This window comes from Perognathus longimembris, chromosome 25, assembly GCF_023159225.1.
Source record: "Perognathus longimembris pacificus isolate PPM17 chromosome 25, ASM2315922v1, whole genome shotgun sequence".
Taxonomy (NCBI): Eukaryota; Metazoa; Chordata; class Mammalia; order Rodentia; family Heteromyidae; genus Perognathus; species Perognathus longimembris.
The window spans coordinates 18108470-18134318 of record NC_063185.1 but is presented as its reverse complement, the minus strand read 5'-3'; the positions used below and the strand labels follow the sequence as shown (position 1 = coordinate 18134318).

Genomic DNA, 25849 nt, shown 5'->3' with positions numbered 1-25849 from the left:
AAAGTGTCTTGAACCATTACGCTTGGGCTCCATCCACGCTTAAAATACTAATCATGAGAACCTGAGGGGCTCCGTCAGCCTCTCCTACTGCGAAGAAGAGCAAGTCTGCAGATGGAGGTTTCTGCCCAGGCCCGTGGCCAGGCCTCCAGCCTCTGGCTGTCAGGATACCGCATTGGTGGCAGCTCAGGGACCAGGGCCACCAAGCCAGCCACCTCTGGGGAGTCCGGGGCTGGTGGCCACTTTTAATGCTTGTTGGAAGGAGGCTGTTCTCCTTCCATCACAGTCCAGACCCCGGGGGCTGGCAGGGGACTTTCTGCTAAAGCCCTGATTCCGCGATTTCTGCCAGCTGACCCAACAGTTTAGAGAAGGGGGGCCGCTCTTCTGGTCTCTGGAAGAGAAGAAAAAGGTCTCTGTGAGTTCTTTGTACTTGCATGGCAAAGCCAAGTTCAAAGCAAGTCAGAATTCAACAGCAGAAGTCTCTCTCTCTTTAGTGCCTTTCCTGGGGCTTGAACTCAGGGACTGAGCTCTGTACCTGAGCTTTTTAGCTTAAGGCTAACACACTACTATTTGAGCCACAACTCCGTTTCTGGATTTTTGGTGGCTCATTGGATAAGAGTCTCACAGAGTTTTCTGGCTGGCTTCAAACCTGGATCCTCAGATCTCAGTCTCCTGAGTGGCTAGGACTATAGGTTTGGGCCACCAATGCCCAGCTGATAATGTTATCTTTTGCTAATTTGAAAATATGCATTCACAGAGACTGCCCGGGGGGCACTATGCCTTCGTGGTTAATGGCGGTTATTCTGAAATTAGGTGGCCTCATTTTATTTTATTTAATTAATTTATTTTTTTGATGGTGGAATGCGTCTCAAAATCTTTAATAGGGAAAGGGACTTATATAGAGGTAATGGCGGGAAAGAAAGGGGGCTGACCAAAGGGCCATTCATAGGCTAAAGACCATGATGTCATGAAACTTCCTTTGTGGGCGGGACAACCCCATCATGGTGTCACGCACGTTTCCCCCCCCCCCCCCGGGGCGGGGGGCTTCTTTTCCGGTTGAGGCCAGAAGGTGGGAGGGGCTCCATCCCACACTGTCCCAGGGCTGGGGGAGGGGCAGCGCCTCGCTCTTGGCGCCCTTCCCCCACCAAAGGTGGCCTCATTTTAAATTTTAACCTCACTACTCATTAGCTGTGACATAGCTATCCTCTGGTTACTAAGCCTCTCTTTATGTTAGTCTTATCATCTGTCAAAAGGAGATACTAAAAAAAAGATGAAATAAGTCACGCATAAAAAAATACCATCATAAAATGAATTGTTACATAGCACCAAGGAAGAGCTATTTAAGCATCAATCTCACACACAGAAAAATGTCCAGGCTTGATATGAGGGGGGAAAAGTAAACTTTGTAGTGAAAGGAAGAAATAAATACATGGAGAAACAGAGCATGGTCCTGTGCAGGAAAAGTGTACTGCTGGGGCTGGGGATACGGCCTAGTGGCAAGAGTGCTTGCCTCGTATACATGAGGCCCTGGGTTCGATTCCCCGGCACCACATATACAGAAAATGGCCAGAAGTGGCGCTGTGGCTCAAGTGGCAGAGTGCTAGCCTTGAGCAAGAAGAAGCCAGGGACAGTGCTCAGGCCCTGAGTCCAAGCCCCAGGACTGGCAAAAAATAAAAATAAAAAAAAGAAAAGTGTGCCGCTAAGGTCTTCGCTGTGGTGGGTTCAGCCTTCAGAGGTGACACTATTCCCATGAGAACCCCGCTAGCGATGCAGAAGGGATCGCCAATCACACCCCGCGCTCTGTATGACGAGGCAAAGCGTGTGCAGAGCCCCTGTGCCAACGACCAAGCCGCACAACTCCAGAACTCACTGAAAAGCACTGGTATTCAAGACAGGGCGGTGTTGGTGTCTGGCTAAACAAATAGGCCAGTGGTGTAGACAGAGAAAGAAGGAAGGCCGTGCTTCGTAACAGTGTAGAATAGTGTAAAAGGAAAACAAAAAAAATAAAGGGAGATGGGCACCGGTGGCTCACGCCTGTCATCCTAGCTACTCAGGAGGCTGAGATCTGAGGATGGCGGTTCAAAGCCAGCTGGGGCTGGAAAGCCCACGAGACTTACCTCCAATGAACCACCAGAAAACTAGAAGCGGAGCTGTGGCTCAACGTGGTAGAGCGCTAGCCTTGAGCCAAGAGAGCTCAGGGACAGTGCCCAGGCCCTGGGTTCAACCCCATGACTGACAAGATAAAATAAAACGGGAGTACCCTCAAGGTCCCATTGCTGGTAATACATTTCAGCCATCCTCATCCTCATCCTCATCCTCATCCTGCCGTCTCATCCCTAATGGCATTAGCATTCCTGTAGACAGAGGCAGGGGACATGGTGCCTTTTGGTGCAGGGGACTGACCTCTTTCCAGCAGAGATTCATGAGCTGGTAGACGGGCGGCGAGGCCAGGCGGGGCTTGTACAGCCGGAAGCCGGTGCTGATGTCCTCCACCACCTCCGAGTTGCTTCGGTTTTCGTATGGGATTTTGCCTTCACTGAAGACTTCCCACATGAGCACACCTAGAAGCAAGGGTGACAAAACACACAGCTACAGAGCCCACCCCGGACCAAAATGCAGACTTACCTCTGCAGGTCACACTGTGGGGCGTTAGGCCCTTGCTCCACAAGGATAGGATCCGGCCTACCTGATGGCTATGGGGACTGGGAGTGTGGCTCAGCGGTAGAGCACTTGCCTAGCATGCATGAAGCCCTGGGTTCGATTCCCCAGCACCACATACACACAAAAAGCTGGAAGTGGCGCTGTGGCTAAAGTAGTAGAGTGCTAGCCTTGAGCAAAAAGAAGCTCAGGGACAGTGCTCAGGCCCTGAGTTCAAGCCCCAGGACTGAACAACAACAACAACAAAAAGATGGCTATGGTTTGTCACCAAATGAGAACTCATTTTTGTCATCTTTGCTGTTTTTTTTTCTTCAAAAGTCATTGAGAGTTAAAAATGTGAATTCAATTTGATATTTAAAAAAAAATATTGCTTCAGGGCTGGGGATATAGCCTAGTGGCAAGAGTGCCTGCCTCGGATACACGAGGCCCTAGGTTCGATTCCCCAGCACCACATATACAGAAAACGGCCAGAAGCGGCGCTGTGGCTCAAGTGGCAGAGTGCTAGCCTTGAGCGGGAAGAAGCCAGGGACAGTGCTCAGGCCCTGAGTCCAAGGCCCAGGACTGGCCAAAAAAAAAAAAAAGACTTAAAAAAAATATTGCTTCAACATCCATAAACCAGAAGTCCAAAATGCTCTAAGATCTGAAACTTTTTCTGGTAGGCTGTGTGTGGGGCTTGAACTCAGAGCCTGGGCGCTGTCCCTGAGCTTTTTTGCTTGAGGCTAGTGCTCTAGCACTTGGGCTATGGCCCCTTCTGGCTTTTGAGTAGTTAATTGGAGGGAAGAGTTTCAGGCCCTCTGCTGGCCTGGCTGGCTTCACACCAAGAGTCTTGTATCTCAGCCTCCCGAGTGGCTGGAATTATAAGTGTGTGCCACCAGTGCCGGGCTCTAAAATCGGAAACTTTTTGAGTATTGACATGGTACCAGAAGTGAAAAAAGCCCACACTATGAAACTTCATACACAAAATGATAATTTAAAAAAATACTGGGTGAGATTACCTTCAAGCTCTGTGGACCAGGTACATGGAACGAACAGACTTGTGTTTATTTAGACGCGGGTCTCACCTTCAAGGTAATTCCTTATGTGCATGCAAAAGGTTCAAAATTCCAGGTTGGGAACACTTTTGATCCCAATCGTTTGGGGTTAAGAAACTCAACCTACAGTGGACCAAAATGGACCACGTGGACCACGCGGACGGCATCTTCCATTGTCCATCGTGGTCCCTGGACCAGACATTGTGCTCTTTTGCCCTTCGTAGGAAAACCACACCCAGCTTTATCTTCATCCTTCACAAATATATACCAGAGGGGTGTGTGCACAGCGCTCATCTCTGCTTTAGGACCATAGCCAGAAAATCCTAAACGAGAGTTTCCCACAGTATGGTCTCCAAAATAATCTGAATAAAAGTCACCTCACAAAACCTCTTCCTTGGAGACCTCTAGAACAGCGTCCCTGGGAGCCCCCCCCCCCAAATGCCTGGGAGCAGTTGGGAATTCTAGGCTTGACATTACAGAACACTCACGCCCACAGATGCCAGAGTTTCTACTGAGGTGTCTTTGCAATGTGGGGCGTTGCTGGTAAAACCTGGCTGGACCACAATGGCTATACAATAGTTCTGCAAACCGAATGCAAGAAGAGAGGCTTCATTTGCTCAAAATGGCTCACGAGGGCACATCAGACAAACAGGTATTCATGAACAACTTTAACAGGCCACGGCAGGCAGGGAGCGCTCCGCCCATCTTGGTCTGTGGGGCTCCAGTCTGTCACCCTACTTTTCTCACCCTTTTCTTCAAGGAACCCTTTCTTATTCTGTTGTGCCCATCCGTCAACCCACCTCATTCCTGGACTCTGTTCAAACCACACGCCTCAGGCAAGGGCGAATTGCAGCCTAACCCTCTAATTAGCAAGTGGAGGAGAGAATTCCCAGGCTGACACCCTCTGTAATGGAGCAAACCCCAAGCAAACCCCACTCAGAGCCTACATGAAGGCACCAGGAAACCAGGTCCCTAGGTGGGGCGGCTTTGTACATTGCAGTTAGCTTTGACATCTATAGAGTGTTGGGCTCTTGGAAACGGACATTCTGTGTGTGTGTGTGTGTGTGTGTGTGTGAGAGAGAGAGAGAGAGAGAGAGAGAGAGAGAGAGAGAGAGACTCACCGAAGGACCACACGTCCGACTTGCTGCTGTAGCGGCTGAAGGAGAACACCTCTGGGGACGCCCACTTCACGGGGAACTTGGTGCCCGTGGAACTGATGTACTGGTCATCGAGAACAAACCTGGGAGGGCATGGCACAAGGAGTTAGCACAGAGCGAGGGCTCCAACCCCCCCCTCCCCCGCAGCCCGGCTGCTTCCACGGCCCTGCATTACCTCGTCATCCCAAAGTCAGACACCTTGATGACCTGGTTCTCACCCACCAAACAATTGCGAGCAGCCTGGAGAGGAGAGAGACCCGCTGTGTCGGTGGAAGGGATTTCTAATTCTGCCATACATTTTCTGTGTGTGTGTACACATGCGCTAGTCCTGGGGTTTGAACTCAGGGCCTGGGTACCATCCTTTAGTGTTTTCTGCTCAAGGCTAGCACTCTACCATCTGAACCACAGCTCTACTTTTGGCTTCTTGGTGTTTCATTAGAGATAAGAGTCTCACAGACTCCCCCCCCCGCCACCCCCCAGGCTGGCTTTGAACTTCGATCCTCAGATCTCAGCCTTCTGAAGAGCGAGGATGACAGGCGTGAGCCAGCAGCACCCAGCTTCGCTGCGTCCTGTTGTGCAAAGGCCTTGAGGAGCTGTAATGAATAATCCCCTCCTCCCACACACGGCCTGACACCTGTAAGGAAGCCCAGGACTGGAAGACCTGGTTCAAAGCCAGCCAGATCAGGACAGTTCAGGAGACTCCAGCTCCAATAACCAGCCCGGGGACATGGCGCCGCGCGGCACAGTGCCCGCCAGGAGTGAAGACAGCCGAGCAGGTGCACGACCCCCCGACCCCGGCATGCTCCAGGGGGCCTGGGCCGTCCCGGTGCCATCTTGACAAATCCTTGGACACTGCTTCAAGCAGCACGCTACTTATCTATGCTTCTCACAGGGGAAACTGAGGCTCAGAGAGGCTAGAAAGACGCCAAGCAACACTTGGAGAGTGTTACTAGAGGAATGGCTGGGATTGTGGCCAAGATGTGACTCGTGAACTACTCCTGTCGGGACCTCCTGAGTGGGGGGAGGCATGGGGGGGGAGGAAGGGAGGCGTGGGGGGGAGGAAGGGAGGCGTGGGGGGAGGAAGGGAGGCGTGGGGGGGAGGAAGGGAGGCGTGGGGGGGAGGAAGGGAGGCGTGGGGGGAGGAAGGGAGGCGTGGGGGGGAGGAAGGGAGGCGTGGTGGGAGGAAGGGAGGCGTGGGGGGGGGGGAGGAAGGGAGGCGTGGGGGGAGGAAGGGGTGGGGGAGAGGCAGGGAGGCCTGTGGCTGGCCACCGGCCGGGCCTCCCCCCCTCCCCCCGCAGCACCCCCTGTCCGTGGGCCGGGGCGCCCCCGTACCAGGTCTCTGTGGATGACGCAGGCCGTCTCCAGGTAGCTCATGCCCTCGCACACGTCCTGGCACATGCCCAGCAGGGTCTCGGCCCCCCAGAGCCCCCGCTGGCTGCGCAGGTAATCCGACAGGCAGCCGTGCTCCATGAACTCAAACACCAGGCACATGGGGGCCTGCTCCAGACACACGCCGTACAGCTGCACCAGCTTGGGGTGAGAGAGTTTCCTGGAGAGAGAGAGAGATGGAGAGAGAGAGAGAGAGAGAGAGAGAAAGAGAGAGAGATCAAACCCAGTCTCTCGATAGTGCTGAGCATGGCTGGATAACTGATGTCACGTCACCTAACCCACGGCGTTTAAAGAACCCGGCACAGAGCACCCCGCACCCCCCCATCCCCCATCCCCCACGCAGAAGAAGAGCCTCAGCGACGCGGGCTGGGGCCACTCACATCATGACCTCCGCCTCCTCCAGGAAGGCCTCTTCCGACATCGCCCCCTGCTGGATGGTCTTGATGGCCACCTTGTGTGTGTGGAGCCAGTAGCCCAGATGCACCAGGCCAAACTGCCCGCTGCCAATCTCCTGCACAAACGTGAGCTCCGAAGGGTGGATCTCCCACTTCCCTGGGAGGAGGGGGGGGGGGCGGTGGAGGGGACGGCGTCAGGCAGGCAGCGGAGAAAGCGTGGGGCTCACAGCAATCTATATAACCCCACCCGGAAGTTTGGCCTATGATTAATATAACTCAAATAGGGCCAAGAGGGAAACCATCTTTCCCCTGAAATAGTGACATAGGAGACCATATCTATCTATCTATCTATCTATCTATCTATCTATCTATCTATCTATCTATATTTTATGACATATAATATATTGTATAATTATACATAATATATAATTATATGTGTATATTGTATAATCACATAATATGTATGTATTACATATTATATATCACATAAGCTATATATAACATATACACGGAGACGATATATATACTTTATGACAAATGATATATTGTACATAATATATAACTATATGTATATATTTGTGCATTGTATAATCACACATAATACATATATAAGCTATATATTATATATGTGATATATGATATATACACACATAATATACTATATACAGCATATGTAATGTATAATATGTAATAATATATAATATAATATGTAATACATGCATACATATATGATGTATATTATACTATTATATATATCCACATCAGAACCATACTTGCTCTTGTTCTAGTACCCTCTGAAGCCCTCGCAGAGAATCCTTTTAAATTTGCTTTAGACCTCTGAGAACATGAATTTTACCCCGCATTTTAAAAATGTTCCTGCTATGACACGGCTCACCATATCTCAGCCCTGCCGTGACCGGAGCTTTCTGCCTCCAGGAACAAACCGGATACCGGAGTCGGGTGACCAAGCCTGGGTTGATTGAAAAGCCAAAGGCGGCGGTTAGAGTTTTGCCCTAGCCGCTGTCTCCATGAAAGCACCGGACAGAAAAGAACGATCACAAAGCAGCTTCGGCCCCGAAAACAAACCCCGAAGCCCAGTCACTGCCCGGGCTCCCCCGAAGCGTGGCAGGACGTGAGGATCACGGCCTCGGAGCTTGTTAACGGAACCCACACGAGCGTTGCCCCCCCCCCCCCCCGTGCTCCTCCTTGTACATGGCTTGCCGGGGGGCCCCCCTCTGGCCTGGTCCCCGGGAACTCACCTCCTCCATTGTGCTGGTGGTATTTGATGAGGAGGGGGATGGAGTCGAACACGTACTTCTCGGCCACGTAGTACCGCTTGGGGTTGTCGTTTGTTTCTTTGATGTGATAATGCTTTATACAGGGGTGGCTGTCGCTTTAAGCAAGCGGAGGGACAGTCAGGGTTAGGAAGCCACGCCAAGAAGCGTACGATCTGATCTATGTCTGTCCTGGGGCCTCTGGGGGGGATGGCAGGTGTGCAGTATGGCAGTGTGTGTGTGTGTGTGTGTGTGTGTGTGTGTGTGTGTGTGTGTGAGCTGGCACTTGTTTTTGTGGGGCTTTTCTCCAGGTGCCTCTTCCCACTTTTTTTTATCTTTTGCGGGTCCTGGAGCTTGAACTTGGCCCGGGGGCTGTCCCTGAGCTTCTTTTGGTTCAAGGCTGGCACTCTACCGCTTGAGCCACAGCGCCACTTCTGGCTTTTTCTGAGATCTTTATTGGAGATTAGAGTCTCATGGACTTTCCTGCCCGGGATGGCTTCGAACCATGATTCTCCAGTCTCAGCCTCCTGAGCAGCTAGGATGACAGGCGTGAGCCTCTAGCCTTGCTTTTCTGAAGGCACAGGGGACCCCACACCCCTGTAGGGGGCGTCTGCCTGCTGCACAGTTGTCTTTGACATGACAACCCATCCCCTAGAGAAATGATCCCCCCCCCAAGCCCATCAGCACCCCACCTGACAATGGCCTTGGTGAACACAGAGACCGTGTACGTTCCCGGGGTCCTGGAGTCTCGGACCATGAAGGCTCCTTCTTTGCCCTTAGGAAGAGGAGAACATTAGTGAGTGGGGGGGGGGGGAGGGAAGGCCGGCTGGGGAACCCAGCTCTGCCTTCTTGCTTGTGGAAGTGGGGAGGACTTCCTGCCACCGATTAGACTTTCAGTAACACAGTTGTGTCAGGCGCTCCGGTGTGGGTCGGGGGTGGATCGAGTGCTGAGATTAACCATGAATAGATGGACAAGTCTCAGGCCTCTTGGAACCTACCATGCGCCATTGTACAGACATTTCCCAGACCTCACCCCGACATTGCAGTCGATGGGATTTCAATTTATCATGAAATACTAGGAAGAACTGACAAGTGGGATTGACTCAAATTAAAAAAAACAACACCCAAACAAACACAAAACCTTCTATGCAGCAAAAGAAACAATGTCCAGAGTGAAGAGACAGCCTACAAAATGAGAGGAAATCGTTACCAGCCGTTTATCCACAGTGGTTCATATCCAGAAGACCATAAGAGCTCAGAAATATTACACACCAGAAGAGCACATAATCCCAATCAATGAATGGCAAAGGAACTGGAGGGATCTCAAAGGAAGTACAAATGGCTAATACATATTCGAAGAACTGTTGGATATCTTCGGCCATAAAGGAAATTCAAATAAAAATGGCACTGAGAGAGGCGGGCGCCGGTGGCTCACGCCTGTAATCCTAGCTGCTCACAAGGCTGGGATCTGAGGATCACAGTTCGAAGCCAGCCTCGGCAGAAAAGTCCCTGGGAGACTCTTACCTCCAATTTACTACTCAAAAAGTGGAAGTGGCGCTGTGGCTCAAAGTGGTAAAACGCCTTGAGCTAAATTGCTCAGGGAACAGCACCAAAGCCCTGAGTTCAAGCCCTACAACTGACCTAAACCCCCCCCCACACACCCCTTCCCCAAATTCTGGTGAAGATATGGGCAGGGAGGGGAACTTCATAGGCTATTGGAGGGAATGAAAATTAGTGCAGCCTCTACGGAAATCAGTATGGAGGTTTCTCAAAACAACAAACCCTCCACTAAAACTAAAACTGCCACCTAATTCTGCTATTCCATTCTTGAGTATGTATGTAAAGGAATCAAAGTCAGCACTCAATAGAAACACGTGCATATCCATGTTTATTGCAGTACTGTTCACAATAGCTAAGCATTGGCTAGCACAGCCTAGCTGAGGAAACCGTAATTGATTTTTTTTTTTTCTTTTTGTGCCTGTCCTGGGGCTTGAGCCCTGTCCCTGAGCTTTTTTACTCAAGGCTAGTGCTCTACCAATTGAACCACAGCACAACTTCCGGTTTTCTAGTGGTTCACTGGAGATAAAAGTCTCTCGGACTTTCCTGCCGGGCTGGCTTTGAACTGCGATCCTCAGATCTCAGCCTCCTGAGTAGCTAGGATGACAGGCATGAGCCACCAGTGCCCAGCTGCAATTGATTTTTTTTTTTTTTTTTTGGCCAGTCCTGGGCCTTGGACTCAGGGCCTGAGCACTGTCCCTGGCTTCTTTTTGCTCAAGGCTAGCACTCTGCCACTTGAGCCACAGTGCCACTTCTGGCCGTTTTCTGTATATGTGGTGCTGGGGAATCGAACCCAGGGCCTCATGTATATGAGGCAAGCACTCTCGCCACTAGGCCATATCCCCAGCCCCCAACTGATTTTTAAGCTCACTGACAAACTGAGGCAACTTACTGTGTCCAAAAGAAGTTTTTCAGCTTTGTCTCGACTGATGCTCTTGTTGTACCATCTGAAAGCAGGAAAAGATCATGTGGTCGATGCTATTTTTGTTTAAAGTCATTATGTGCTTAGGAAAGATCATTCTAGAAAATCAGGTGTTCACTTCCTGCTTCTACCCATACTTTCAAACTCAAAAGTGAAGACGTCACCCATTTCTAGGCAAGAAAGAGGTTTACTTGGAGAGAAAGAAACAAAGCAGGAGTAACCAAATCATTGATCATTGTTGAAGCTGGGTTTTGTTTTTTTGCAGGTGGGGTGTTCACGATATTATTCTCTCACTTTTGTGCATGCTGGCCATTTTCCACCACGGGTTTTTAGAAAATATTTACTTTCCTCTCCATTTCATAAGCCAGTGGGTGGTTGTAAGTAGGAAGATGTTAGAGCATCTATAAAAACTTAGCACTAACAAGCAAGGTGCCACCTTTTCGTAGTTTTATTTTCTGAGCTTTCATTTGCCCATGGTCCAATGCTCATGGCTCCAAAATATTACACGGAACATTCTAGAATGAGTAACTCGTGGTTGTTTTTTTTTTTTTTAATGGTGCACTTCTTTTGGTTTCATGATGAAGCATCATGGATGTGGTCTGGCTCTATTCTGCCGAGGTCTTGTGCTTCATTGCTCTTTGTACAACACATCCATCACTGTGACACCTGCCTACGAATCACTTAGCAGCTGCCTGAGTTCTCAGATGGACGGACCCCCTGGGGCTGTGAGTGTGTGTGTGTGTGTGTGTGTGTGTGTGTGTGTGTACAACTAACCTTATTTTACTTGATGACGTCCCAAAGCGCAAGAGTAGTTATGAGGGCAATTTTATCAACGAATCACTTACTCTTGGGGTTGGAGACATGGCTCAGCTGGTAGAGCGCCAGCCAATGAGCAAAAGTGTCAGGAACCAAGTTTGAATTCTGATCCTTCTGATCCTCCACCCCCCAAATGAACTCTTGACCTAGGGAGGGCTTCTTACTACCCCACTTTTCAAAAAAAAAAATTAAAATATCTTACGCATAGATGTTCAGGTTGTTGGGAGATTTTTCCACCAAATAACTGCTTGGTACATACCCTTCGTGCCTGTTTGAAGGGAAATTAGTGTTTAGACTCATACAAACCTAACGTTTATATCTTCACGGCATAGAGACACTCTGCTAAAAGTTCTCTAAAAGGAGAAGGTCTCATATTATTTGGCATTTATATTAGGCCACTTTAAAGTTTTAGGATAAAAGAACTGGTAAAAGTAACAACCTGCTATTGTTCCAAGTAATAGATTTCACCACCAAAAGAACAAATCGAATTAGTAACAATTGGTTATTATATTTCAAAGGTTCAGTTTCTCTTTTTGTGAAATTTCTTCCACCGGAAAAACACAAAAGGTGAGTGTGTTCATTCTCTATTTCCTATAATGAAGCATGTTTTATGTAAGCAATAGTCAGTGTTTTTTTCTACTACTTTATATCACTTCTAGTGAGGTGGCCCAAATAAGTAAAATATTAACTTTTTAACCACAGGTCCTAGAATATATTCCCAGTTAGTAGTGTAGGCTTTTAAACTCAAGGCTTCTCTGACTGAGTTTCTGCAGATACATACACATGAGAGAAAAATGGTAATGTCTTCACTGTCTTTTCTCCTTCTTCCCTCTCCCCTCTCTGAAAAGTTTACTGATAGCCAGAGGGGACTATAAACTTGGCAAGTGTTTTGAGGAAATTATCTATCAAAATGAAGATATCATATACTCTGACTCAACATTTCCACAGTTAGAAATGTGAGGCACAGATGTACGTATTCCAAAGATTGCCAAGATCATAAATAATGTAGGGTCTTTCTTCATTGCAGCCTTGTTTGAAATAATGAAGAAAAGGAATAATCTGGAAACGAAATGTCTTGCCAGGAAAGATTATTTAAATATAGTTCGAGCATACATTCTAAAACATGTTTAAAAAAAAAGAGGTAGGTTTGTATGCACTATGATGGAAAAAATATCTATGGCACCATCAAAGGTTAAAAGAAGGGTAAGAACAGAATGAATCATCTTAGCACAAATAAAGACTCATATGTATATAATTTTCTTGCTTAGGAAATACAAGAAAGTATTAAATGATTTTAGAATTGATGCAGAAGCAAGTACAGGATGACTTATTTTTCATATATCTCTATATACATATGTATATATACATATATACATATTTCTATCTACAGTTGGTCACCTCCCTCCCTCCCGCCCTTCTTCCCTTCCTCCCTCTCTCCTTTCCTTCCTTCTCTTCTTCCTCTCCTTCTGTGCTGGGATCAAATCCAGGGCTATAACCCAGAAGCTTCAATGATGGCTTTTGTTTTCTTTTACAGATATTTTAATCAATAATCTCATTCTTGGAAACATTTAATATTAACCTATAAGAATGTTAATCTTGATGTTTACAAAATATTGGAAGAAACCTAAGAGCCTATCAAGGAAATGTGATACATTTATGCGCTGATTTATGAAATCACTGAATTTAGATTCTGGAAGATATTTCAGGCATGGTTCAATACCGTTCACTTCGGAAAACCCAGAAAAAGCCTTATAAAGCAGTATAGGGCTTCACATCTAAAGTCATGAGCAGCCCAGCCCATTCTGAAGGTTAGTAACTATAATGTTCGACATCTCAGATTAAAGTAAGGCTCATGCAATGTCTTTTTGAATCAAAAATCCCAACACTGTGAGCAAGGAGTATTTGTACAATCTTGTTTTCTCTATGAATCGTTTGGGTGGCTGGTTCAAGGCTATCCTCACAAACCAAATTTGTGGGGCTTGAACTCGGGGCCTGGTTGCTGTCCCTGAGCTCTTTTGCTCAAGGCTACTGCTCTACCACTTCGAGCCACTGTGCCACTTCCTGTTTTTGGGTGCTTCATTGGAGACAAGAGCCTTCCGGGGACTTTTCTGCCCAGGCTGGCTTCAAACCATGACCCTCAGATCTCAGCTTCCTGAGTAGCCAGGATGACAGGCGTGAGCCACCAGCGCCTGACTGTCCACACTTTTCCTGTCTGCCATCATGGATCTACCTTTAGCGAGTCTTAGACACTGAAGAACAACAGTGCTCGCAAAATAAGATGCCAGTCTCTCAAATGGAAGAGGTCAGTGTAGAAACCCAGGGTATTTGGGGGGAGAGTTTAGGGCTGGGAGTGCTCAAGGTGGGGTCCAGGGAGGCAAGAGGACAGCCTGCTACCACCCCTTCTCCCTTCCTCTCTGCTCCCCTTGCCTAACTTGGTGAGGTGGGCTGTCTGAGAAAGATGGGGAGACTACCCCCTCCTCCCTGTTTCCTTGGTTCCTGGAGCATTTCGAGGCCCCCAGAGATGCCTTACCCATTCTGGTCTTGAACTCGCCACCAGTGGATCTCGGAGCTGTCCAGCAGGAAGTACTCTTCATCGCACTGCAGCGCGAGCTCCTGAGGGTCGTTGGTTTGGTAGTCGTACAAGGCAATGAGCAGGGTTTCTTTAGGTTCCTGAAGTGACCTCTGGGGGAGGGGGAGGGAGGGAGGAGGGGAGATCACACACACGGAGCAGATACACAAAGGTGGCCAAGGGCTAAATGCACTGAGCTGTATCTTGCTCCTGCGGCTATGTTGGGTCACTGATGTGACAGCCAGGACACAGGGAGAGAGGAAGGGCGGGTGAAGGCAGTCATGATATTCAGTGTCTATGTGTGAACATGGAATCAGGTGGCTTGAGGGGCGGGGGGTGGGGGTGGGTGGGGGAGATTAGGGGACAATGGGGGAGGGGGGTGGCATTGATCAAGCTGCGATGCACTCGTGAGTTGATGTATTGATTTGGAAATCCCCTTGGACAACTACTTAAAGGTTATAATAATTTTTAAAAAGCTGCATGGGCTGGATGTTGGTGGTGCACACTTGCAATGGTAGCTACTCAGGAGGCTGAGATGTGAGGATGACAGTTCAAAGCCAGATCAGGGAAGGAACAGTCCGAGAGACTCCTATCTCCAACGAACCAAACGGCAAGAAGTGGAGCTGAGCTGCGGCTCAATGTGGTAGAGCCAGCAGTCTTAAGCAAAAGAAGCTCAGGGACAGCAACCAGGCACACACACACACACACACACACACACACACACACACACACACACACACACACAGTGAAACCTCTTGACTAGGTCTTGATTTCCTACGCTCTAATACGAGGATAAAACTATAGGCCTATGAAGTGGATAGCAGAAATGCTTAGTGGGTTTTTGTTGCTGTTGTGGGTTATTGGCTTTGTGTTTATATTTTGGTGCTGATTTGGGGGCTTGAAGGCAAAGCCTGACACTCAAAAGCCCAACATTCCCTGTGTATGACATTCTGTTTCTTCTGTTATCATGAAAAGAAAGTCCTAAATACTACAACTTATGTAAGCACATGCTTTTTAAAGGAATCAAAAGTGTTCTAAGTGTAATTTTTCATGCAATTGCTTTTGAGTGTGCTAGTATTGGGGCTTGAACTCAGGGCCTGGGCGCTGTCCCTGAGCTCTTTAGCTCAAGAATAGCACTCTACCACTTGAGCCACAGCTCCACGCCTGGCTTTTTCGGTGGTTCGTTGGAGCAGAGAGTCTCATGGGTTTCCTGCCTGGGCTGGCTTTGAACGGTGATCCTCAGAGCTCAGCCTCCTGAGTTTGCACCGCCGGCGCCCTGTGAGACACTAGGTTTTAATGCAGCTGGTAGAAGTGTGGACGTGCTTTGAAATACACACAGAGTCATCCTATGTACGTCTCCAAAGCGCTTGTGTGCTGAGGGGTGGAGTTGAGACACTGTTGGGAGCCAGTAATTATGGAGTGAATGACCAGAGGGTGGAGATGGAGCTGACCGGAGCCCAGACTAGGCACAGACCGACAAAACAACCCCAGAACTGGATGTTTTGAACACAGCCTGTTCCCAGCCCCCCTACAGCCCCATGCCCGCCCAGAGCCTGCCTTCACTCACCCTGTTGTCTTCTGGAGTGGGAGGAAGAGGCTTCTTTGAAGCTGAAACAAGAAAAACCAAAGAAAGTGAGCAAGAAACCCCCCAGCCTTCCAGAGAAAAGGGGCCCAGAAGAGAACAACCAAAAGAAAAGGGGGGGGGGCACAAGGAGAGGGTGCAAGACAGAGAAACCAGAGCCTCTCTTTCACCTCCCCCTACCCCCCACCCCAGTGGTTGGTTTCCAATTCACTTTTCTAGAAGATACCAGAAACTTCCAGAAAGTCAATATTTGGGGTTCTCTCCTTTTGTACTCCCAAGGGAAGCTTGTTTAGGGGTGGAAGTGAGACTTGGAACCCTTCCTTGCAGGAAGAGAGACTTCCATGAACATGTTTGCCAGTGAATGAACCCAAAGGGCAGGTCTGACTCAGGAACAGTGACTTGTTAGCTTCCTGGTGCTGCTGCATGCAGGCTGGAGAAGGGGGCAGGTGGAGTGGGAGGGAATTATGCTTTTCTTTGAGTAGGCTGCAATCTGTGCAAGGTTGCCTGAGGTATCTATGAGGAGCTCTTGCTAACGCCCCCAAACTATACACCCAACCAACACTCATCTAGCCATCCATCCACCCATCCACCCACCCACCTATGCTTTCCTTCATCGATCCATCCATCCCTCTCTTTCTTTCCATCTCCCTGTCCTCCTTCCTCTTTCTCTTCTCTCTCCGTTGCTCTTTCCCTTTTCTCTTCTCTTCACTCTTTCTTCTCTTGGTCTGCATATCTCCAAATCTCTTTTTATTGCTCTCTAGCTCTTCTTTCTCTCTCCTCACAGGCATAGCTACTGCTGCATCTTAGCCTCAGACCTCAGATTCTTTTATCCACGCAGCAAGGAGATGGGGCTAGGAGTAGCCTGAATGCAGGCTCCAAAGGCCTGTATTCCTAGACTTTGTACTGTCAGTATGCTCAAATCCAGGAAGGACTCTTGGAGCCTTTCTGCCCTGCATATGACCATGTGCTGTGTTCACAGCTCACAATGCCTCTCAAGAGCTCTGTGGTGGATCCTGTCAAAACCAAGGGGGGTTGGGTTATTTAACCTGGTCACAAAAGGGTAGAGCACAATGCAGGCAGAACCTGAACCGGGGGGGGGGGGGTTGCTGGGGTTCTGAGAGGGCCCGGGGTCACAGGAGAGGAGCTCATCGTGAGAAGCCCCCCACTGGGGAGGGAGGGCAGTTACGAGGGGAGCTGCTCAGATGCCCCATGTGTGAGACCCTTGGGTGACAGAGCCCTGCAGTGAGCAGAATGGTTTCAACCCCAGGGGGAGAACAGCTACATGGAAGCACAAGCAGAGGATTTCACATGGTGGGGGGGGGGCGGTGGCTGGGGCAAGAATCATTCCATCTTGGGCCCCTAACATCTCCCCTGCCGAGTTTTTAGAGATGAGGCCATTTGGGCTCCCGGATGGCCAAAGTGACTCTTCTATGCCCCTCATCAAGGTGCTGGTGGGAGTTGGAGACCCTCCCGACTCTGGTTTTTTTGGGGGGGAACTTTCATATGAGACAAGCCAAGGCCATTGCTTGATCTTAATCCTATCCAAACAAACCTCCCGTGTCTTTCTCATTCGACCCCAGCTCAGAGGAGGAGCATTAAGGAGGCTAAGGGGCAGAGTGGCCAGCTCCTGCAGCATGGTTAATATTACTCATCTGGCCTACTGGATTAATGACCTTGAAGGACTTTCTCTCCCAAGGCGGAAGGTGAGAAGTGGTGGGTTTTTAAAGTGAGGCTATGGGGTGGTGACTCAGGAAGCCACGGAAAACCCAGCCACGTGTTACATCCGCCGTAAACTGTGGGTGTCAAGCATAATGATTAGTGCACAAAAGAAACCCACAAAGGAGAAAAATCACCAGTGGTGGGGGAGCCTGGGGGGAAAGGAAAACAGAAGGACAATGGATTGGCTTGTACGACCTTGAGCCTCCTGCATGGCTGACAGGGTCCATTTCCTGAACCTCACGCCTGCTACCTCCATTGGCATTGCAAGCCAAGAAACAACTTGGTTTGTATGCTGTGTGCATGCTATAGGCTCGTTTTCTCTCAAGACTGTGAAGGCCAAGGTCAAGTTTAAGAAGTCATGGTGCAGGCAAATCTCCCAGGGACTCTTGCACTTCTGGGTTGACTAGATCTAGGACGGGACCAGCAAGGCTGCGTTTTTGGACAGTTGGTATGGAAGGTGCTGGTCAGAGCATCCACACACTTGGAGCAGCAGGAGTTTTGTAAATATCAGCTGAGATAAAGAAGCCTGGATGGAATGGTGGTAGCAATAAATGCTTCCCCCCGTGAGGTTCCAAACTTGTAGAATTTTGCATTCAATCCACTGATAGCCCTGAGGATGAGACCCTGAGACCTTTCCCTCTTTTTAATTTTTCTCCCCCAAGGATTTGAATTCAGGGTCTCCTGCATTAATTCTTTATGCTTTAATTATTTTTCAGATAAGGTCTCAAGTTGAGGACTTTGATCTTCCTGCCTAGAGGCCTTGCAAGTAGCTGGGATTATAAACATGTGGCACCTGACTTGCTTTTTATTTTTAAGATAGAGTCACTTTTTTTTTTTGCCAAGTCTGGCTTGGAACATTGGAACATTCCTCCTATCTCAGTCTCCTGAGTAGCTAGGATTACAGGTATAAGGTAACACACATGTACATGGAACTTTCCCTCTCCACAACCCTTTCAGAACGGAGAATGGACATTGGCAGCCTTACCATTCTTTGTTGGGTCATACTGGGCACAGCCAGCAGCCAGCTTTTCCATCTGAGAACAGCACCTCCACCTCCCATCTATCCAGAAGTTGGGGTGATACTTGGATACCAGAGTGTTATTGTTCCTTGTTTCTGAAAGAGGTTGGCACCCATGTTAGTCTAACTGAAGCGCCATCAGTTTTACAGTTCTCTAAGATTGAACCCTTGTGTGTGGCCCCGACTCTTACCCAGAATAATCAGAAAAAGAAGAAAAAAAAAAGACAGGTAAATCCATCCTGCTCCTTACCAAGGGAATAGGTGTCAGATTTGGGCATGACAGGGTTAAGGGGAAGGCTGAGAGGGTGGGCTTTATGCCCCTCCCCCTCTTTCATCTTCCACCACAGCAACTTTGGTTTTTTCCCTTCTAGATATGTGGCTTCGAAGTACACGGTTTGGGTAGGAGACGATTTTGCCTTGGGGAGCAGGGAGCAGGGTCCCCACGGAACTAGATAAGCTCTAACGCTCCTTCAGCTTTAATATCCTGCTCATAAAACCCCTCCAACTCCTCCAGTAATCTGGCCCTTGAGGGCTCTTTCCTCATGTTTGTTGAACATCTCGTGGCTGATAGACTTAAGAGCACTTGCTTTCTCGTTTGCCTAGCACTTGCCTGTTAATCTCCCGTCCAACATCCATTTGAACTTGGAAGCAGATAAGAGAGGGGTGTGTGTGTGTGGGGGGGGGAGTTGGTTGGTCTTGGGGCTTGAACTCAGGGCCAGGGTGCTGTCCCTCAGCTTTTTTGCTCAAGATTAATGTCTTACCCTTTGAGCCACGGCTCCACTTCTGGGTTTTCTGGTGATTAACTGGAGATAAGTCTCATGGACTTTTCTGCCCAGGCTAGCTTTGAACAATGATCTTCAGGTCTCAGACTCCTAAGTAGCTAAAATTATAGGCTTGATCCACCAGCACCTGATTTAGAATTTTATTTTTATCCCTGCTTTTCAGATAGAAGAATCATGGCTCTGGAGATAGCATATTCTTAGTTTCATAGCTTCTTTAAAGCACATTAGTATTTGAGCCCCAGTCTTCTGGTCTATGAGATGCATCTAGCTACAGAATAATAATCTCCATCAAATGATGTTTGGGGGAGTAAAAACTGTATTTAAGTGCCTTATATATCTTAAGTCACTAGGTGTTAATAACAATTACATGATAGTTATGGAAGTAACTGAGGAAATGGAGACGCCTAAAGGTCAAGGCACTTGGCCAAGTTTCCACTGTAGCCAAGGGCAAAGCTGGGATTTTTTGCTTTACCTGCCTGGCTCGCCATTCCAAGGGTGGAAACACCGACCTGATTCTAAAGGAAGATGCCACCAAGGTGAGGCTTCAGAAATGGCTAATAGCTATAGGACACTGACCACAGGACAGCCAGCGGTTACAGCATTAATTCAATTCAGCCCTGGAGTGGATATGGTTATTTCTTCCTTCTTTCTTGCTTAACTGACGGGAAAACTCAAGCCCAAAGCAGTTAAGAACCTGCCGAGTAGCAGTGTAGTCAATGGCAGAGCCAGGCTTTAAGCTCCGGTGAGCCAAGAGACCTCATTCTCTCTCATTACACAAACAGTTGATAAACCCTATTTTTTTTTTTTAAGAACCAGGCCGTAACTATTTTAAGTGTTGCTGATCATGTGGCAAAGGAAGGATATTGTATGGGTTCTTATATAATTTGTTTGGAAACAGACCATTTGAAAATTCAAAAAAAAAATACCAAAAACTAGCCAGATGTTGGTGGCTCACATCTGTAACCCTAGCTATCTCAAAGGCTGAGATTTGAGAGTTGAAGTTCAAAACCTGCCTGGGCAGATCCGTCCCTGGGACTCCTGAGACTCTTATCTCTAATGAAATAGCAAAAAGCCCGAAGCGGCAGTGTGGCTCAAGTGGTGGAACACCAGTCGTGAGCAAAAAAAAGTGAAGGGACCCAGCCCCTGACCTGTGCTGATTTGGGACCATCACCCAAAGGGATAAACGTTTGCCGTGGGCTTCCCTCCCAACCCCTCTACTCTCCCACGGACGCCATGTCTATTGTAGGGAGGAGGGTCTCGGCAAATCAACCGCCCGGGACTGGATTACCTTCTTTGAGAGCCAGCACCCAGCGCTGCCGGCTCTCGCGGTCTGGAGCGAACACATACAGCAGGTAGTTGTCATGCACAACCTGGAAGCACACACGGAGCGCAAGGTAAGCTGGGTACCTCGGGAGGGACCCTCACGGCAGGCCTACCTGGCTTTCTGGACCGAAGGTGAATCCTGCAGTGTCTCTTAGTGTCCCAATCCATCTGGAGGATTCCCAGACACCCCAGGGAGTGGGTGACTCCTGTTATCCAGATGTTCGGCCACTGTGCAATCAGGACAGACCTCGACGGCTTCGGCTGCTCATCTCAGATCTCAGCCTCCTGAGTAGCTGGGATTACAGGCCTGAGTCACCAGCACTTGGCTAACCTATTTTTTTTTTCATCTTACATTTTCAGTGGTTAAAAAACAACAACAACACGTTCTTTCAGGTAAATGAGTATCATGTTAGATGACATGTGTAATCAAGATTGTTTTAAGTCCTGTTTTACATTGTCAAAGACTAGAAAGAAGTTCCAAAAATAGTACTGAGTTCTGAGTTCCTATGAGCTTTCCACCCACTTTCCCCAGTGATAACATCTTGCATAACACTAGCACTCTCTCTCTCTCTCTTTCTCTCTCTCTCTCTCTTTCTCTCTCTCTCTCTCTGGGAGAGAGTTATTGAACTTAGAGCCTCACAATTGCCAAGTGCCCCCAGCTCCTTTTTGCATGAGTTATTTTCCAGGTAAAGTCTTGCTTTTTATCCTAGCTAGCCTTGTCTGTGACTCAGCCAGCCCCATGTGCCACTGTACAAGTCCATTGCTTGAGATGGAGTCGCATGAACCTTTCTACTCAGCTTGGCATCAAACCCCATTCTCTGATCTCTGCCTCCCAAGCAGATAGGCTGTAAGCGTTGAACTATAAGCTCATTACGTATTATTATTTGCTGGTTCTGGGGCTTTACCTCTGGTCCTGGGCATTGTCCTTGAGCCTCTTTTGCTCAAGGCTAGTGCTCTATCACTTGAGCCATAGTGCCACTTCTGGATTTTTCCAGTAGTTTATTGGAGATAAGAGTCTCACTGACTTTCTTGCCCATACTGGCTTCAAACCATGATTCTCAGATCTCAGCCTCCTGGGTGGCTAGTTACAGGCGTGGGCCCCCAGTGCCTGGCTCATTAGCTTATATTTTTAAGGCAGGAAATTGGCCTTGGTCTCATACTATCTACTAAATGAAGATCTTTTTGTTTCAAGAGTATTTCCCCTCCCAATTCCCCAGTTTTTCACAACTGGGAAATTCATGTCATTCCTATCATTTTTCTGTCCTAACAGTTCTAACTCCCAGAGGCCCGCTTTTTCTAGAATGAAACATGTTCTTTCCTGCATTGCCTTTAATCCTAGCTTCTCAGGAGGCTGAGATATGAGGATCAGGGTTCAAAGCCAGCTTGGACAAAAGTCTACAGCAAGCATTCCCACCTCATGGTGCCCACAGAGTTTGTGCAGTGAGACGGAGTCACATGACCTGCAGTCCGTGCTATCTAGGAGGGTAGCACTGGCCACGGGGCTTTCTGATTGGTGTCATGTGGCCGGGGTGAGTGGGAAGATGGAATTTTAATATCAGTTCATTGGAAGCAACTCACATTGACGTGGAAACATTCACACGTGGCTAGCTGGCTACTGTGTCATCCCCAGATCACTGGCAGATTGTGAAACTTCAGGAACTCCTAGTACTTAAGGACCAAGGGTTCCGAGCTCTTGTCCCAAGCTGGGAACATGTTATGACGAACGAGATTTTGTGCTTCACTTCTGTTGCATGAATTAATGAGTGAGTGAACAGGTGCATGGATGAATGAATGAATGAATGTCATGTGTTGGAAGATGGGCATGGACACTGTCTCATGGGCTGGGTCAGAGTCCTCTCTCTCTCTCCCTCTCCCACCGTGGTTGAGGGGCTCACCTGGAACGGGTATTTGTAGTGGCACGGGATGCTCACGTCACCCCTCACGATCTCCACGCACTTGATCCGGGACAGTTCGATGGAGCCCTTCAGCACGCGCTTCTTCTGTGGGAAGAAGAGAAGGTCGTGGGTTGGGTTTTTTTTTTTGTCTAAATGGACTCCTAGGCGAAGTCCCATTAGCTTCGCAAACCAACTCCAACCTTCCCAAGGAAACATCCAGAAGCTTCTCCTGGCCTTTTTTAGTGGGCTCATGGGAGAAGAGGCCCCTGCTTGGTGTGCGGCTTGGTGGGGCGGCTGGTTTCTGCTAGATAGATTTCCCAAATAACAAATTCCCTGCTGTTGTTCGCGATTTATAATGTTGTTACATGCAAGCCATTTCTAAGGGAGTTTGAGCTTGGAAAATAAGTCCCAGGAAAGGGAATTATGTACCCATCAGGTCAGGCTCCGGCTCTAAGGAAGGCTAGTGAGAGAAATGCTTTTGGGGGGGGGGGGGGACAGCAGGCTCTCACAGGTGCCTAGAATTCGGCCACCATTGCGAAGGGCTTTTAACTCAACAGTTGAACCAGTCACACATGGCGTAGGAGAGGTGAGGTTCAAAGGTTCTTGTCTCTTATTTGCCTCGTGGCCTCCAAGAGCCTACAGGTTCTTAAGATGTGATGGAAGATTAGTACTGCCAGGAATATAATTTTATAAATGCAAAAAGAAGAAAAGAAGCTGAGAGCCAGGGGGCAGGGGCTCTCCCAGGATTATAAAACACACAACCTATGTCAGTCTCCCCCACAAAGGTCCCCCCACAGATGGGGCAGAGGGGAGTCTGATCTTGCTTGGCTTTGATGAATCCATTCCATGCTCCCAGCATTTTGAGAAGGGAGCTGGTTAGGTCCCCTGATGGCTCCCCCAGAGATACAAGAATGGAACAAAGCCACGGATGAGTGTCGAGGAGGTATTGGGACCTACCCTTTACCTGCCCCAGGCATTAAGTGGAAATACATGCGATTGCCAATGTCCGACTGTGTTTTATTTATCTGCCAAATAGTCATTCCAAACGGATCAGTCTCTCTGAGACTTGACCGTCTTCCCAGGAAATGGATTCTATGGGTACATTTGCTGTGCAGATGTGAAGCCTGGGAGTGCATTAAAAATAAAAGCTTTTCTTCCTACACGTACTACTACTACTTATTATTATTAATTATTATTATTTTAAGTGATGGGCCATGACCTCAAAACAATGACCCTTCACAATAATAACTACAAACAAGTTTAGTGACCTTGGCTGGATACATTTAAAACTCATCAAGGTCTCGACTATTTAAAGAAAAAAAATCCTTTAAAAGTGTTATTCACGACTACTCACTGTTGGCATTGGGAAATAAGAACTGGACGTGACCATGGAGCCAGGATAACAGGCGGGCGGGGGTGGGGGGGGGCTGGAGAGACGGGGAGGGAAGGATGGAAGGGGCAACATGGACCAAGATGCACTGCACTCAAACACTGGCATTTTGAATTAAAAACCTTTTGTACAGGTACTTAAGGATCATTTTTTTTAACTTTTTAAAGAACAAAAATAAGAAATCTGATGTCTGCCGGGCACCAGTAGCCATCATTCCAGCTATTCGGGAGACTGCGATCTGAGGATCAAAGTTCCAAGCCATCCCAAGCAGGGATGTCCATGCGACTGAAAAACAAGCTTGCGCTATGGCTCAAGCGAAACAGCAGGAATTTTGAGCACAAAAGCTCAAGGACAGCACCCAGGCCCTGAGCTTAAGCCCTAGGACTGGGGAAAACAAAGAAAAAGGAGAGAGAGAGAGAGAGAGAGAGAGAGAGAGAGAGAGAGAGAGAGAGAGAGAGAGAGAGAGAGAGAGAGACTACAGCTACACATACAGGCTAGCCTAGCCCAGCACCTAGCAGCTGGGGAGGAACTGCCCGTCCAACAGAGTGCTTTGCACTTGACACCCTTAGAATTCCAGGACGACGTTTCCCAAGATGGCGGAGGGATGAAGCCATTGGCCACCGCGCCTCTGCTAATTTCAGATCACAAAATGCCTAGAACCCACAAGCATGGAGACAGAAGACGTGATGTCATAGAGAAGGCATCAGTGGCCCTACGGCGTTACCGTCCTAAGTGCTTCTTTCTACTCTAAATCAAGGACATTGAGCTTGGTTCTCCCTGAGTCCCACCAGCTACTAGTAACTTATTAATCAATGGTCCAGAGATCCAAGTACACTTCCTGTGAAGTTGAAGCTCCAGCCAGTCCTCTTTGCCACGTTAAAAAAAAATACTATTGTCTCTGAAATGAAACTGATGTTGGTAGGAAAAACAAGGCGATGGATGCCACACCTGCAGTTTGGAGAAACCAAATCACCCAACGCATGTCGCTTTCTCTGCGCTCGGCTCTGGTTGCCCTCATTGTGCTCTCTGGCTCTGTGCACATTCCTTGTACAGCTTTCAGGATCATTCCAGTCCTTATACAAAATAATATATTAAAAAAGAAAAAGGTTGCTGGGCACCGGTGGCTCATGCCTGTCATCCTAGCTACTCAGGAAGCTGAGCTCTGAGGACCCTGGTTCAAAGCCAGCCGAGACCGGGAAGTCTGTGAGAGTGTATATCTCCAATGAACCACCAGAAATCCAGATATGGCGCTGGGGTTCAAAGTGGTAGAGCGCTAGCCTTCAGCAACAGAGCTCGAGGACGGCACCCAGGCCCTGATTCAAGCCCCCAGGATGGACAAGATTTTTTGTTTTTTTTAAAGGCAAGAAGAAGTGCTTGCTACTTTACCCCAGGACGGTCCTCGAAGTAAGCCAGGCTGGCTTTGGTTAACACAAAGAAGCGGATCTTGAAGTTGGAGGGGGACGTTCGTCGCTTCTGCTGGGATCTCTTGATCAGCTGCTCTTCCAGCAGGACGTAGTTGTTCATGATCTAACTCTGGAGAAGTGGCTGGTCTCAGGCACTTGCCCTGAGTACCACCCGAGGAAAGAGCGCGTTCCAGGGCCAGCGATGGACGCCACCCTGGGCTGTTGATCGTCAGGAGGCTGCTCCGAGGCTGCCAGTCCCCAGTGTTATCTTTCTATCGACAGTGAGGTTTGCCAACCTAGCAGACATCTGATGTCAAAGGCCTCAACCACATCCTTTTGAAGCTCAACCAGACTAAGCGGGTGGATGCGAGCAAGCTGCCGGTCGTTGGTGGCAGGCTACGGAAGTGATGTTTGAAGAGGCTTAAGACTCAAAGTTCTATGAAGGATTTTATTTTATTTTTTACAGTCTGTGGGCTAGCCCATGCTACAGTAAGGACAGCACAAAGGATAAGGATGGGGTTCTAAGACCATGGGAGCAGAGTTGTGGAAAGCTTTTCTGTAGGTGCAGTTACACACTGTCCCAAGCTTAGTGCCTGAAAGGAACACAAACCTGTTATCTTACAATTTGGACATCTGACATGGGTCTCACTGGGGAGGGGGGAGGGGGTGTTGGTATAGTGGAGAGGCTGTTCAGTTCACAGGCGATAGATCCAGAGCTGCTACAGGCCCAGGGTGAAACAATCCGGACAGCTAAGGGAACTAGCTGGCTGCCTGTGGCTCACGCCCCTAATCCTAGCTCCTTAGGAGGCTGAGATCTGAGGACTGAGGTTCAAAGCCAGCCCGTGCAGGAAAAGTCCATGAGACTCTTATCTCCAATGAACCACCCTGAAACTGGCCAGTGGAGCCATAGCCCTGGGCAAAAAAGCTCAGCAGGGACAGCACCCAGGCTCTGAGTCCAAGCCCCACAACCCA

The 25849-nt window shown here is 48.6% G+C and overlaps 1 protein-coding gene across 1 annotated transcript; it reads right to left on the bottom strand.

Annotated features, from left to right (window-relative positions):
- Positions 1 to 25314, bottom strand: Itk (IL2 inducible T cell kinase). Its single transcript, XM_048334233.1, has 17 exons — positions 24861 to 25314; positions 22085 to 22189; positions 20155 to 20236; positions 18052 to 18180; positions 15333 to 15373; positions 13727 to 13878; positions 11399 to 11464; positions 10351 to 10405; positions 8594 to 8676; positions 7887 to 8020; positions 7523 to 7597; positions 6613 to 6784; positions 6176 to 6392; positions 5019 to 5083; positions 4808 to 4926; positions 2401 to 2558; positions 1 to 388 (listed from the first exon to the last, which is right to left on the bottom strand). The coding sequence occupies exons 1-17, from the start codon at positions 24996 to 24998 to the stop codon at positions 317 to 319; spliced, it is 1863 nt and encodes a 620-aa protein (XP_048190190.1). The 5' UTR covers positions 24999 to 25314; the 3' UTR covers positions 1 to 316.
- Between the last annotated feature and the right edge of the window lie 535 nt (positions 25315 to 25849).

Coding starts and splice junctions, on each gene's coding strand:
- Itk (XM_048334233.1), bottom strand. CDS start 24,998: ATGAACAACTACGTCCTGCTGGAAGAGCAGCTGATCAAGAGATCCCAG. Junction 6,785..7,522: donor CACGGCAGGGCTGAGATATG/GTGAGCCGTGTC, acceptor CCCTCCTCCCAG/GGAAGTGGGAGATCCACCCT. Junction 2,559..4,807: donor GTCGGACGTGTGGTCCTTCG/GTGAGTCTCTCT, acceptor CCTTGCTTCTAG/GTGTGCTCATGTGGGAAGTC.